At 42.3% G+C, this 16392-nt stretch overlaps 1 protein-coding gene across 1 annotated transcript in view; it reads right to left on the bottom strand.

Moving 5' to 3' along the window:
• Positions 1 to 538: 538 nt before the first annotated feature.
• GNG2 (G protein subunit gamma 2) overlaps positions 539 to 16392 on the bottom strand; it is a 46796-nt gene continuing 30942 nt past the window's right edge. The window contains exons 2-3 of the mRNA XM_063290528.1: positions 7129 to 7263; positions 539 to 1395 (exon numbers count right to left, since the gene is read on the bottom strand). Of these exons, the coding sequence (XP_063146598.1) occupies positions 1267 to 1395; positions 7129 to 7215 (216 nt within the window). The 5' untranslated portion in view covers positions 7216 to 7263 and the 3' untranslated portion in view covers positions 539 to 1266. The remainder of the gene's footprint in view (positions 1396 to 7128; positions 7264 to 16392) is intronic.

The following is a 16392-nucleotide window of genomic DNA, read 5'->3' as shown; positions in this document are numbered from 1 at the left end:
ACAGAGAATCATACAATAGAAAGGGCAAATTGAGACCCACCTCTTATTTAATATAGAAATCCAACTTAAAGCATTTCCAATAGATGGCAATTTAGCCTCCGTATATCCGGATAATTGTTTCTGCTGTCTAATTTCTCTTATTATTCCATCTTTCGATTGCTGTATTCCAATCCTGGGACAACACATACGCTGTTCACAGAACAAACTGAATCACAACCCTTTTTTAGCTTGGTCTACTGTGTGAACCTATCCATATGGTTAGTTTTATATCAGTATAGTTTAATATCTCAGGTGAACCCAGAACATTAACTGAGTAAACCAGTTAACCACAGGTAAAACTGAACCCAGACAGTAACTGGATTCCTGCATTACTAAGCCTGGTATTAAATCACATAATTGGTTGTGCTCTCAAAGTACAATAAACCATAAATCATGGTTTACCAAGTACCAAAACAAGTCTGTTAAGATTGAAATTTGCTCACTCTTGACTTAATAGCAGAAAACACTGGGAACAAGGTGAAGAGAACAAACTGCAGAATCCAATACAACATACATTTTACTAGCAGAACAAAAGCTACCAAATACAAATGTTAGAAAACAGTAATGCTAAGTATGCTAGGAATGCACAAGACAGCCTGTGGGAAACAAGGATACAGTCTCAACTAAACCCTTTGATAAAATGTTTAGACCGATAGGCTACTGCAGTTTGATCCCTGCCCACCCCACCCCCTCCCCTCGTGTGGCACTACTCTAAAATGCTATATATGCACAATACTCCACACTAAGGAACATCAGAATAAATCGAATCTGTTGCAATTATTTTACATTTCAACATAAATATGAGTGACATTTGAGAAAAGCAAAACAAAATAATCGAGGTTACATACACATACCCTGTTGCATCATTTGCAACCTTGCTCTGCACACCCTCATTTTTTTTTCAGATAAAGACAATAGGGTTTTGTTTGGCCAGAGCAAAAGTGAAAATTTAATTTACTCTTTTACACATTTTCCCCCTCCCTCCTCCTCCAGGCAACTCTGCAGATGTCAAGATCTTTAGCCTCTTGATGTAGGTCAACATCATTAACTTCATTCCCCAAAGAAGGCAGAAATTCACTTTTTTATCATGCACTTCTCTGTAAACTTCCAGGTGGTTTGATATATTTTTCTTAAAGTAAGTGGACTCTAGAAACGTGTCCACCTTGCTGAAAAATCTCTACATCAGTGTCCAGGGCAGCCCAAATTGGAGTCAGGCTCCTGTGAGGTTTACAGAATGGCGCAGAAGAACTTCTTCTCTCTAAATGGATTTTCTGAAGCAGGGACAGGAGTTAATAAGGGATCTTCCTTGGCATGGGCTTCACAGTACGCCATCAGGTCTGCTGCAGCTTTGGATACCTGGAAGTAAAAAGAGGGTTTATGTTCCTTTGGTATTCCAGAGTAGCTGTTCTTAAACAGCAAAGATATACAGCCAGTCTCCCAAGGGAAGGCCAAATAAACCCTTAAAAGAAAGAATAGCTGAGATTCGTTTTGCTAAATCTTAATGTAGTATGCCTGGTTTTAGCTTAGTTATGATGTATGAACTCAGCCAAATGTCATTTATTTGACAAGCCATGATGAAGCAAACTATGATGTGGAGTGATATCTAAAAGGAGGGTCAGTTGCTATAAAAATCTTGTTTCTATGGTTAGATTTAAACTAGTCTTCCTAAATTGGCAATCAGATGTGTTGGACTTCAGCTCCATGACTGGCCACACTCATCAGGAGAAGGCTGTTAGCAACAGATGTACAACACACTTATGAGTAGGGTTAAATAAAGTTGGGTAGGTTGTGGTTCAGTGAGTTGTAGGAATCCCGCCATTATCAGCAACTTGTGTGAACCAGGCCACCATGTTAAACTACAATATGGTTTGTTCAGGCAGAGTGTTATGGGAACTCATCAAGTATGGCTCATTAACTCAGATTTGGGATTTAGCATGTGTGAATCTAGTCACCAAGTGACTTACACAGGAAAAGCTATTCAATGGTGTCTTGCCCAAGGTGGGAAAGTGAATTTTTATATGTTGATCTACAATATTTTGTCCAAATGAAGAGGGTGAGTTTACACACACTTAAGTTTTCTGTACAAAATGAAAATGGCCTTTTGTGCCAACAGGAACTATGATGATGTCAAGCATTTGTGCGCCACAAGCTGCCTCTTTTCAAAAAGGCAAATACATTCCCTTATGGTATGTCATATGTAATGAAGATCACTGAAAACAACCTCTCCTTTTTCAGGAGAGAAAGGGGTTAAAAACCTCTAATTTTAGTTCATACTAAAGTCAAGAAATCACCACAAACCTTGCAATTCCAGGATCCCTTCCTTCTTTGGTCCTAGCTTCCCTACTTCTGCAAATGGATCAGAGCGAACTAAACTCAAAGGACTGTAACCTTAAGCCAGTCCCAAATCCCATACTGTTCTTGGCATTTAAAGGTTAGATTCATTCCCTCCCTCCCTCCAACACACACATGTACTAAGTCAGGATTTGTGGAATACTGTTGGGGCTGGGTGCAAAGTGTTAGCTTCGCCCAAACTCCAGGTCTCTGATGCTACAGGAGGAGGAGCGTGGCTGTGAACTTTTTCCTCTGGCACTAAAGAGTGATGGAAGAGTCACTGAAGGTGCTCGGCTGAGCTGTCAGCAAGTGGTGGCCACCTGAGCTGCTTCTCCTAAGAGGCAGGCCAGAGGTCTTGGCAAAGCAAGGGACATTCAAAGGGAATGTCAAAACGGATCAAGCCTTGCCCTTTTAAAATGTGCGTTGTGTGTGATGTGCGTAAGAAAATGGCAGGGGTTCAACCGCATTGTCATGGCTGCCATTTTGACCCCTCTCCATGGATGTCCTTTTGGGTCTTCAGAGGAGAGCAGGTTGAGGGAGGGAGGACACATGGCATACTGGGAAAGAGCCATGGCTGCCCACTTTGCCAATGGAGTTATAAAGGAGAAGGGAAGGCAAGGCAGGGATGTCCTGAAGGGCCCAAATGGAAGGACACTGGGAGACTGAAGGGCCAGGTGCTCGTAACTGTGAGGAATCCGTATGGACTGAGTTGATCCTAGCACAGCTTTTTCTTGGCCCACTCACCAGGTTGAAGGTGACTCTGCATTTCCCTGCAAGTCGGCCTTAGAGGTCTAAGTTTGGGAGATTCCACCCCCCCGCCGCAAAAAAAAAGCACACACCATTTCCCAGATCAAGTGCCATCAGCTACAGCATGGATTGCTGCTTTTGCATACAAGTGGCAGGTTTTCCATATGTGAGGTGCTTCTAGCCCTCTTTATAAAGATGCCAAGCTTCACTGGTGAAGGCTTGCAGTTGCCATAGTAACCCAAGGAGAAGAGAGTGAGACTGTACAGTCTGGAGCTGTGCATGTGAAGCTGACTATATCAAACCTCAGGGCCAGGCTCTTTCAGATTCGAACCACAGCTATTAGGGGTGGTTGCATCAAAAAGATTAACATTCCAGGTAGAGTCAATGACAAGTGAGATTTCTCTCTGACTTAGGGAAAGAATGCATGGCGAAAGGTTTCAAGATTTCCAGATTAAGGGTGTATATGGAAGAGTTACCAACACTCCAACAGAGGCTATAATCTAGCGCAGTGTTTCTCAACCTTGGCAACTTTAAGATGTGTGGACTTCAACTCCCAGAATTCCCTAGCCAGAATTCCCTAGCCCCCACAGCCCCCAGTCACCAAGAGAGGGCAGTCACAGTATCACTTACCTCACCCTGGATGGAGATATACAATTGAGCATTGTCAGCATATTGATGATACCTCATCCCATGGTGACGGATGATGTTACCCAGCGGTTTCATGTAGATGTTGAATAGGAGAAGAGAGAGAACCGAACCCTGTGGCACCTTACAAAGGAATGGTCAAGGGTCGGATCTCTCACTCCCTATCACCACTGATTGGAACCGGCCCTGGAGGAAGGAGGTGAACCAGTGCAGAACCACACCGCCCACCCCCAACTACCTGAGCCAACCCAAAAGGATACCATGTTCGATAGTATTGAAAGCCGCTGAGAGGTCAAGAAGAGCAAGGATGGGTGCACTACCCCCATCCCGCTCCCGCCAGAGATCATCCATAAGTGTGACCAATGCCGTTTCCATCCCATATCTGGGCCTGAAACCTGACTGAAAGGGGTCTAGATAATCCGTTTCCTCCAGAACCCTCTGGAGCTGCAATGCCACCACTTTCTCAACCACTTTCCCTAAAAAGGGGAGGTGGGAGACTGGACGAAAATTATCCAGTACAGTAGGGTCCAGCAATGGTTTCTTGAGAAGGGGCTGTACCAGCGCCTCCTTAAAGGCAGTTGGAAACACCCCCTCCCACAAGGATGTGTTGACCATTGCCTGGACCCAGCCGCATGTCACCTCCCGAGCTACTTTCACCATCCAGGAGGGACATGGGTCTCTCATGACAAATGGTGGCATTTACTGTCCGGAGGATCCTGTCCACTTCCTCGGGTCCAACAGGATCAAACTGTTCCCAGATAACGGGATAAGTACGCTCCCTTGGTATCTCCACAGACCATGCCTCACGCTTGGAATCTAGCGTAGAGCGGATCCAAGCGATTTTATCCTGCAGATGCTCTGGAAACTCCTCTGCACAGCCCTGTAGGTGGGTCACTGGGCCCACCTTCCCCAAAAGGGATTGAGTGATTTTAAACGGGGCCATTGGGCAGCATTCTGCAGACACAATAAGGGCAGAGAAGTATTGATGCTTCGCCGCTCTTATCGCCACCAGGTAGGCCTTAATAGTGGCTCTAACCAGTGTTCAGTCAGATTCAGTCTTTGCTTCCTCCAGTGGTGCTTTAGATGTCTCTTAATCTTCTTCAGAACCCTCAGCTCCTCTGTAAACCACAGGGATCATCGGGTACGATGAGATAAGAGAGGTCGCACAGGCGCGATCCTGTCCAAGGCCCCAGCCGCCTCTCTATTCCAGGCGGCAGCCAGGGCCTCCGCTGGACCGTGCAGCAGATCCTTGGGTATAACCCCCAGTTCCCTCTGAAACCCTGCCAGGTCCATCAGTCACTGGGGGGTGGACCAGTCGAATGGGTCCAGCCTTCCTGTGGAGGGGGGCGGCGTCAGGGCCACAACTGGTGGGGGCAACTGGGGCATGTGCCCCAGACGCCATGCTGGTGGGGCGCCAAAATGAGTGCTGGGGGGGGCACCAAAATGGGTGCGGAATCCATGTTTGCCCCAGGTGACACAGACCCTAGTTGTGGCCCTGGGCAGCGTAAGAGAATCTCAGGGCCACCAGGGTGTGATCTGACCATGACAATGGGGACAGCTGTAACTCTCCCCTCAGGTCACATTGTCACTGCTCTGACAAGAAAACCAAGTCCGGGGTGAGGCCACTGTCTCGAGCTGGGTCCTGAATAATCTGGGACTGGCCCTTGGCCACCATGGTAGCCATGAACTCCTGAGCCTCCTTCAAGGCACACCCCAAGGGACAGCAGGTTGAAGTCCCCCAGAACCATAAACCTGGGGAACTCCACCACCAGCCCTGAGACAGCCTCCAGCAGCTCAGGCAGGGAAGTTGCTATGCAGCAGGGAGGCTGGTACAGCAGCAACACTCCCAACTGCTTTCGGGCACCTGACTTGAAAAACAGGGTCTCACAGCTGGCCACTTGTGGAGCAGTGTAAAATGCAGTTACAATATAACAGGACGGTATCAGGCTGGGAAAGTATGATCACTAATCTACTTCTAATACTACATAAGAAGCAAGAATCAACACCTAGGCAGCTTCTCCAGGATATCATGCCTTTTCAACCCCTGTTTAGGACTTTAAAGATCAAAACAGCATGCTGAATTGGGCCCCAAACCCAACAGGCAATATGATCCAGCTTTCTTACTACTTATTAATACTCTGGCATATGCAGTTGACACTAGTTGGAAAGCCCTACATATAAAAATTATAATAATCCAATTGAATTACCAGAGCATGAGCCACCATAGGCCGATGATTCCTGTCCAGAGGTGGTACAGGAAAGAAATGTAGCCACTAAGGTTACCTGGTCTTCAACAGACATTGCTTGACCAAGGACCAACCCCTAAGCTGTACCAAGGCGGGATCCCAAGGCCTCTGAGAGGAGGGCACATTACCAGCCCTAAGCTATACACATACTCTTTCAGGAGCAGTAAAACCCTAGAACAGGATGCACCCCACATTTCTAGACTTGTAAACTATCCACATAGGGTCTATTAAAAATACATTTTTAGTTCATTGTTTCTTATTCATGCTGAGTCCAGAGAGTGGTCTAGAATGGGTTGGTAGCCTGATGTGTGCTAGATGTTTTGGGTTTTATCTCTCATCTGTCCGTATAAGCATGGTCAGTCAAAATGTATGGCAGGTACCCAATTGCCTGTTCTTGATCTAACACCTGCACAGTTTCATTGGACTCAGATGACAAGGATGAATAGAGCTGGGTGCCAGCCACAGATCGATGATGCTTCACTTCAAATTCTCTGATGAGTTCATCCAGCAGCTTCATACTGATATGAAAAGGCATGATGCCTAAACCTGCAGGACCTTATTTCACAAGTGCATGGGGACAAATGGAACTATCACCCCAAACACATCTTTAGGAATTCACCCTGTAGATAAATGATGGAACCATCACATCCCTATGCCTCCTGTAGTCCACCCACACAGTTGCTTCCACAAGATGTATGGCCAGCAATATCAAAAGTCACTGCAAAATCAAAACAAATTCCAGTCCACCCATTACTGTCTCAACTGAGGTCATCCTACAGAACAAGGTCATTTCAATGCTGAAACTGAGATAAAAACAGTTCTGGATTATTAACTTATCCCAAAGCACTTGCCTTTGACTCACCAATATATTTCCAACACTTTGTACAAATAAGTTTATTACTGCAATTCCCTTTCTCTCACATGAAAAGACCCTTTATAGACTTCCAGAGAGCTTTTTTCAATAGCTAGGAAATAATGAGAGTGCTGGTTGGAGAAGATGGGAGTTGGGCAACAATACATCTGAAGGGCATCAGTTTGTACAAGACTGCTTTAGAATAACCCCATCCCAAATTTCCAAAACCCTCTAATTAGAGTGAAGGATAAGCTGAATGGAATTTACCTTTATTCTGTCGATATTTGCCTCCATTTTGAGCTGTTCCACCAGCTTCCTTGCTTGCGCTATGCTGGTGGTGTTGTTGCTGGCCATCAGAGCCCTTCCTGTGTATAGATGTTGGTTCCTGCCTCTTCAAATGCACTGCCAAAGAAAAGGGAATAAATTAAAGTGATCCATCAGGGAACTAATAAACTGCCAGGCTTGCAAACCTAGCTGCAGGGACAGGGAATCTAATAAAGGAAATGATGCTTAATAATCATGCAAAAGCTACACTTTCACTGGCAATGAGATCTCAACCCTTTGTTCTGCATGTTTGATTTTTATTTTAAAGGTATCTTAGCTACTTCAGAGGATTGTTCTGGAAGAAGTTAGCTTGCTATGGAAGGTTTTTATAAGGACTGATTGACCCTTGTTTTTGAGGAGAGAATGTATTTGAGCAGAACAGGGAGCATTATGTAGATTCCCCAACCTTTAAAACCAATTCCCCGCCCCCGAAGTTTGAGAGTTTACAGAAGAGGTAGCAATAAGGATGGAACTTTGTTGTTCCTTATTATAGAAGTTAAGCATCAGACAGAGATTTTGAAAAAGCTACTGTACTTCATTCAGCAGAAGTAAAAGGCCAGTGGTGTTCCAGATGTTACTACTTCCAGCAGGCCCTGCCAATGTGATCAACAGTAAAACACATCTGGACAGTTACAAGTTCTGATTCTCAAGTAAAAGACTTCATATGAGACATCAGACTTACTGCTCTTTTTGTACCTTTTAAATTTTAGTTAATTTATTATTGTTCCAGCCTATAGATATATAATGTACAGTTATCAGGTATGTATAAAATGGCAAACAGTCTTTACTGAACTAAATGTAAAATTAATATAAAATCAGGTTAATAACCATAAAAATTGTTGCAAGAGTAAAATCATTTAATTACATTATGGGGTAAGTGTCAATTGTGGTTTAAGCAAAACCTGCAAAGTTCCACAGGACAGCCATGTTCCATGTTTTCCATAACAATTTAATTTTATGGGGCTACAGCCAGAATACTTTTCTTTTCACAGATTCAGTACATGCAGCAGATAATTTGGACAATAAATCAGATAATGAGGAATGTTCTTTAAACTGCCATCCAGACAAGGGTGATGTATTGGAAGTGTGAAATTTTAAAGAAACAGCTGTAAACAGCCATTTGTTGTACCTGTAATCTTGTTAGTGCTGATCAGAGGGAAGGGACAATAATGCATTTCAAATATTGCTCACATTCAGCCTTGGTTTTTATAATTGTGCAGCAAGAGGAAACTTTGTCGTTAGCAATTGAACATAAATCAACTTTGCAATAATATCAAATATCCTGTTCTTAAATGCCTGTGAAGCTGTCAAGATGTTCCTAGAAAAATATCTGGGAAATCTCCACTGGTATAAATGAGGCTCCTTAGTGTCCTGAACTAATATGGAGTATCCATTGGAACCTCTTCCACACTGTAATAACTGTAGTGTGATTTATCTGATTTGGTTCAGTGTGTTGTGTCACTGTAAAGCACACTCTATGGCTTAGCATTTGTGCAAACTGTGACAACTGTGCCTTCATTAGTAAGCTATAATTAAGCAAACTATGTTAGACATGACCCAGTCATGTCTAACAATTGCATAATGGGCAAAGTTTCAGCTTTAAAAAAGAATTTCCGAGACCTCTCTACTCTTCCAAGATCTTCAGCAGAAGCTATTTTCACATATCTAAAATAATTATTGAATTAACTCATTTTCTGGGTTCATACAACACATCAATTAAACAAATGGCTGAATTTGCACAACACACTTAGCCACACATACACAAATCAAACCAATGTTAATACTAACCAAGCTTTGCATGTTGTCTAAATACATCTATCAGTCCTTGATTGGACCTGGTTAAGTATATTTTGTAAATACAAAATGGAAGGGACTGACTCAATTTCAACACATGGGCTGATGTAATGAAAGCCCTGATAGGCACACCTTCAGAAGCAGAGCAAATGCAGACAACAGGACTGCTTTCCAGAATTGGAGGCTTCACATGCACAAATAAGACAACAACATTCACAAAACATAGTGAGGCTGCTAAACAGACAAAAATGTAGACCAGGACATTTGCAGGGAGAATGATCTCCAAAATCCTTCTTCCATATTCCCAAACTCACCTACTTTCTGGATCAGTGTTTCATAAGCTTTGCAACTTTAAGATGTGTGAACTTCAACCCCCAGAATTCCCCAGCCAGCACTAGCTGGCTGGGGAATTCTGGGAGTTGAAGTCCACACATCTTAAAGTTGCGAAGGTTGAGAAACACTGTACTGGATTTTAAGGGACATATTATAACACCTGTTGCCATTCCACTCCATTTACAAAGAAAAACTCTGAACTTTTATCTATTTGCAACATTCTAGTCATCACCCCCTTCACACTGCTGGCAGGTGCAACCATTTAAAACCTAATCTCCTGCAGACACTTCTTCCAGATGGAAGCTCAGTAGATGCAGCTTCACTTTCCTTTTTCCTTTCTGTGACTGTGGAGCTGTTTGAACATAACAATCCTTTCAGGTTTTTCTTTTTTTTAAACTTTACGTATTTTCTTCTTTTCAGGGAATATACCTCTGAAATTCTGACTGCTTTTTCTTGGATAACTCCATGTGATTCATTTTGGTCATCCTCATTTTTCACTCCTAACAGCAAAATATCCTGAAATGTCATCCACAGGATTTCTTGACGATGCAAGCACAATTGTTGAACTTTGGTTTTTTGCTTTGGAACTCTGTGGTTAATTAAAGCAAAGACACCACCTCCTCACCCTATTCTTAATTACATTATCTTCACATAACGCATTCACTCATAGTTAACTGAGCCATGGTTTACTCAATTATCCAAATTTTCTATTTGCATGACACACTAAACAGCAAACCGGCCACACTTTATAGCTGAGTACAGGGTTTTTCAACCTTGGCCCTGTTCAGATGTGTGGACTTCAACTCCCAGAATCCCCCAGCAAGCCAGGCCGGGGAATTCCGGGAGCTGAAGTTCACACATCTGAACAGGGCCAAGGTTAAAAAACACCGGCTCAGTATCTTGTGTGAGCTAAACAGTGAGTTCTGGAGAACTTGAAAACTTGCATGAAGTTTGGTTTGTCATATAATAGGGTTCTTCTTCAATCTGATGCCTCCAGACATGTCACTTTAAGTGATCCATGGTTGTCCCTACAGCTTCTGAAAGTTTTATCTACTGGAAAATGAGAATGATTCTTTCATTTGGGAACCCTATGTTCTCTCTCCCTCACTCTATAATGCACCTCTAGGCTAGATAGCTCATTGCACTGTGATTTTATTGGATCTTCCAAGGCAATTTTCTTCTTCAAAATGGCTGGCAATCGGGAATGCAGTTTTGCTTTCACCCTCCTTGCTCTCATCACAGACAAAGGGGGTGGCTCTTTCCCCCTCCCAATTTTCATGCTTCGATTTCAACATGGAAACTAGTGGAACACTTCAAACAGAGATTAAAAACCAGTACTCAGCATTGCACAAATAGAGTGAGGGGTTGATGGGAATTTTAGTCTAACCCAGGGTTTTTCAACCTTGGCAACTTTAAGATGGGTGGACATCAGCTACCAGTATTCCCCAGCCCAGCCATTCAAAACATGAATGAAGGGGGTGGGAAGGAAAAATGCCTGTCCTGCAAAGAAAGGCCAAATTATTTGGGGCATTTTGGTTTAGAATGTGGACAAAACAAGAGGACATTTTAAAAGTCTCTAAAAGTATGGTAGCGAGAGAGAACAGAGAAAGATTTTCCATATTTTCTCCTGCCACCTTAATATTATAACCAAGAGTTGCTTAATGAAATGGATCTCTAGAAAAACTCTTCTTAGATCAAACGGATCTTCTTCATGCAATGTATAAATTTGTTACAGAAATCTCTTTTGCACGTTTTCGTCAGAATGGCTGCAAGCATGCATGGCTTTTAGAGAAGCAAATCACAGCAGATAGCTCCACTGATGGCTGTGAATGATGGCAACTCACTAGATAAGCCATCTTACCCAACCTGGATCATCCACATGTGCCTCAACTGTGCCCAGCTCTGGGGGACACAATCCAACACTCCTGCAGCGTGCCAGGCTAGGGAAAACTATAGAGCAGCTTCCATGGTTCTAGGCAGAACACCTATGAATCCTCCCCACAGGGATGATTTGAGGAAAGTGCTGTTGACCTGACACCCTCTTGGAAGCATTTGATTCTCTTGCATTGCAAACAGAACCTTAGACCGTTCCTCTAATCCAGGAAAGATCAGTTTTAGCTCAGCGTTTCCAATCCGACTTCTTCCAGATTTGCTCTTATTTGAAATGAAGGGAATTGTATTCACACATCTCTTGAGGTTGCTCAGGTGGGAAAAAGCTGCCTTATCCTGTCTGAATTTTATTTTGTTTATTTTGACTACTTGCATTCAAACCAGAGAAACAAAATACTGCTCACTGGAACAAAGTCACAGGATTCCTGTGATGTATCTACAGAGGGACAAAGGGGCTGATTCCCAAGAAGTTGCTGACAGTTCTGTATCCCTTCCCTTCCCTTTCCCACAGATTCCCCACCTTTTTCCTTTATGATCTGTGGTCAAAATTTCGAAAAGCAGCACAGTCCAGGAACAGGAGGGAGGCTAGTAAAAATGAGTGGTAATGAGCCTGTTTCCATGGAGACCGCTTCATCAGCATGCTGGCACAGGATGCTGCTCAACAGAGGGGCAGGGGGAGGGGAAGGAGGGGCAGAGCAGGAGGAAAGCCTTCTTGGCTAATATGTAATTTGTCCACAAAAATAAGGAAGTGATTTGAAATTGTTAGCCTCCCAAAGGGTTCAGGGATGTTGGATCAAGAGATATTTTGAAAGCAAGATATTTCCGGTCCTGAAAGTTGGAGATACCATGAATACCTGGATGTGAGGTGAAAAAAAGGCCATTAAATGGGAATGCAACAAAATGGGGAAAGTCCCAGTTTTTTTAGAGCATTGCTGTTTCAAATATTATTTGAATAGTTATTGAAATATTATTTGAATTTAATTGACAATATTATTCAAAATTCTGAGCAGGGGCAAATAAGAATAAGATTTGAAGAGCAATCACCTACAGCTGCTGGGAGTCAGGCAGCATATAAATTAAATAAATAAACAAATGAACGATCACAGAGTGTTCTTCACCAAGCTCTATCTTGCAGTTTGCATGATGGTGTATAAACACTCGTTCAAGTTGAGCTTGACTGTACCTGTAGTTTTCTTGGCACCAATATGGAAATGCATAATAAACCAGACCTTGATTCTACTTTCCCCAACTCCCCATGCTAACTGACCACCTTTGTTAAACACAATTTTTGTAAGCAACGGCACGCTCACGGCAGGGAGCGGAATTACAACCCGTAGCAGCACTCATGCACTCCGCGGTATGAGAAGGACCAGAACTTGCAACCAAACTTCCCATACAAAGAGTTTTCTCTACAACTGTTCTGTTTTGTGACAAGTGTTCTAATTATGGCAAAAGTGAAGCTAATAAATTTGTATGAAATGATTGTACACTTTAGAACACATCAGATTCTGTGACAGGCATGATGCATTTTCTTGACTGACTAGTGAGTATGGCACATTTTCCAATCCCCCAAAATGCTTTCAGCAGAACTATAACACAGCAGCACGTACATTATCTGTGCAAAATTGGTGGGTAGTAATCAATCTATTTCCTAATGTCATATATATTTTAACCCAACCACTGCAGAAAGGTTTGTGGGGTTCAGTCCTTTTCCTCAAATTAACCTTTTTGTTTGCTGCTTTTTGCAGCACTTGAGAGATAAAAAAACATGCATTTCTGAAGCGGTTTCAATATAAGAAGGTTTTCAAAAACCAGAAGGTCTCTTGACTGTTTAGCTGGCAAATAAGCGAAACAGAACTTTGCAACGGATGGAAGCAAGCTCCTAGCTAAACAAGGTCTGGCCAGCCAGCTAATTGATCACAAGCAAGACACTCCATATTGGAACACCCAACAGATGCCATTTGTGCTATTTTCAGGCATTTGCAGATTTCTTCCTTGCATATTGGCAAGTAGCAAAGATTTTACAGGCACAACAGTTCACAACCGCTTTGCAGCACTCAAAGGGAGAAACACCCCAAAGTGAGGGATTTGCAAATGAAAGAAGGATGTTCACATAAAAAAGTAACTAGTGGCTTCTGCAGAGGAAAAGGGCACACAATTCCTCCATCTGCCCTCTCTGCCAAAGTGGGCCCAGGACAGACTAAAAAGCACAAGTTCTTGCGGTCATTCAGAAGGGGTTTTCAAAAACAGAACAGGTCAGCTCCAGATGGCCTTGCAAAGATTGACCACAGGGCCCCAGCCAGGGCCCCAAGGTCTGGGGCAGGGTGCAACACCAATTACTAATGTCAGGCATGCTCATGAAAACAAAAGCAGCTTCCAGTTGGCCAATGAAGTCTTTTTTGTGGGCTAGTAAGCAAAGAGAAAGAGGAAAGATTATGTGGCAATACTAGCAGAAGCATTGAGGAGGAAGTCAAGAGGAGAGGCAACAGCAGGAGGAGGAGGAGGAGGAGGGAGGGAGGTATTGGGGGTGGGGAGAGAGAGATGGTAGCTACAGAGGTGGGGAGGAGAAAGTTAAGATAGGGAGGAGACAGAAAGTAGTGGAAGTAGTCCTCAAGGTATCTTGCCTAGAGCAATGCCCCAGCTTTACCCAGACCCTGTTCCCACTTAACTACCTCTAACCAGGCCCTGTTCCCACTTAACTACCTCTGCATCTTTGTTTTCTTAAAGGATCCTCAAATCTGCCACTCCTGAGAGACATTTTTCCAGAAAAGAAGAACCTCTTCCTTCAGCTGAACTTGACTTCTGGTTACTACATGGATTCTTCTCCTTCTCCCTGTAAAGGTGATTCATCTACATATATTTTTTACTTCCAAGTCTAACTATATCTCTGTATTTCTTGGTGGTATCCTATCGAGGCTTGATCTATTAGCTTTTTTTGAGATCAGCTAAGATCAGGTAGAGGCTGCTATGATGCCTTCAGAAGAAACACTCTATGAACACCTGAAGCACTGCTTGTGCTGGTTGAGAAGACAAAGATGGTACTCCAACACATCTGGAAAACATCAGGGTGAGGAAGACAGTGCTAGAGTATCCAAATAAAGATTGATTTCTACTTAGTACTTCCTCCTCTTTCCACACTACACTCCAGAGGCATTGTTAAGAAAAACAGTGGCTCCTTCATTAAGCTGCAGAGAACCCAATGGAGGGTTGCACCAATTGTGTATGGATATGGCTATAGAAACTCCATTGTGTGTTTTAATGAGCATTGGAAAGTAGTGGTCCAGGAGATACAGCAAACCATCTGTCCCTGCAACTCCACTGCCCTACAAATAAAATAAAAATTGTGGACACATCACACTGTCTAATTAATTTATCTCCTATTAATTTTTCATACAGGACTTGTGCTTTCTCTTCCTGCAGTCATTCTGCTTTCATTTTAGTTTCTTTTATTTCTTTCCTTTTCTTCCATATCCATTTTTTCAGGAGCCACTCTTAGCACTATCAAATAATGGTCTGTCTTATATGACCTCTCACTTCCCTTTATCCCTCACTAATTCTCTTCAACTTTCAATCATAATCATGTTTTTAGATTTATATTAATTCCTTTGCCATGTGCTCAAATGAACAGACTTATGCTTGAATCACATAATCAAAATAAACAGATCTTTTCCTAAAGAAATACTCACACAACAGTTGCCATTCTCATTCATTCCTAGGTCTCTAAAGGGGCCACTTTTTCTCTATTCTCTCAGCTCATTCCTTCCCATCCATTTATGTCATCTAATATCCAAGATCGTGTTCATTCAAAATATTGCACAACTATTTCCCAAAGACATCTCTGATTCTTCCATTATTACCATTCATTGGTGTGTAACATATGAGTATCACTAACCTATAGATTCCTACTTTCATAAGCACTCCATATCAATTTAAATCATAGTAATTCATACTTTCTGACATACATGTTTGCCATTTTGTTCATAATTAAATTTTCAAGATCTTTAAAGATCAATCCCTACACTGAGATCTATTACATCCTTCTCCTTTATTTTCATAGACACACAAGCATATATATTTCTTTCTATAATTTCTATTGTTAATTCATGCTCTTTATCATTTCTTCTTAAATTTCATGTTGCAATCTTCCGTATGCCATGACCATCACAAGACGGGCCCTCAGCTATTGTCCTCCACCACCCATCATACTTTTAGTCAACCAAGGCTTTCACATGCCTTTTAGTAAGGTAGATAGTTTACCAGCCTTAGTAATACCTCTGTCATCTGCAGCATTCCCTGCTAATGGTAAGGTCAGTACTGGTCTGTTTTGGCTCATTTTGGCCAGTACCCCACAAATGCAGCCAAAGCCCAGTTTACTCCAGGAATGCTCTGAACTGTTCTATGCAAGACAGGATCTCTAATCTAGAGTTTACCTGGGAAGCCAACATACGGTTGCCTGCAACCCGCCAATTCAATGGTACATGCATTGGGTTAAAATGATTCTGCATATTGATGAAAAGATGAGCAGTTACCAAAGCCATGAACAGATGCAGGCTGCCCATCTTCACAATAGAGGCAAACTTGCAGATCCTTACATCAAAAAAGTAAGTGGTCATGGGCAAGGGTTGTGCTGTCATAAATTGTCTATATGGTGGTGTCTCATTTAAAGGGGGCAACTTGCTGGAATTCTTGTGTTATCTTCATACTAATATATACTACTAATCAGATTCTTCCTTGTATTTACTGTTTCCAGGCTAGATTCCAAAGAGGAAAAACTGACACAGCATATTGACACACAATCAGAATGTAACCTGTTTTGGGAAAGACCCTTGAGAAAAAGAGAATCAGACCCTTCACGACAGTCTTGCTAGTAAAATATAACTTCAGTTGTTTCAAGTTATATTCAGACACACAGAGAACCATTTCCTGTAATCTCAGATGTACAAGATACTAGTGGTTATTAGATACTGATGGAAAGACACTGGGCACATATTCCTGGATTCTCTATTTATAAAGCCCACACCATTCATGCTTGCATGCAAGACATGTGCAGTCTTAGTTTTTTTAAGAATGAGTCTCAGAATTTTTATATTGAATTCATGCCAACTAATCTGAGAAACTAATTAGATTTAAGCAAGTTATGTAAAGGTATTTGATTTAATCTTTAACTTCTATCTTTGGGATAATTTAGCT

This window comes from Candoia aspera, chromosome 1 (genome assembly GCF_035149785.1).
Source record: "Candoia aspera isolate rCanAsp1 chromosome 1, rCanAsp1.hap2, whole genome shotgun sequence".
NCBI lineage: Eukaryota > Metazoa > Chordata > Lepidosauria > Squamata > Boidae > Candoia > Candoia aspera.
Note: the sequence above shows the minus strand (reverse complement) of the source record. Positions and strands in the feature narration are given on the sequence as shown.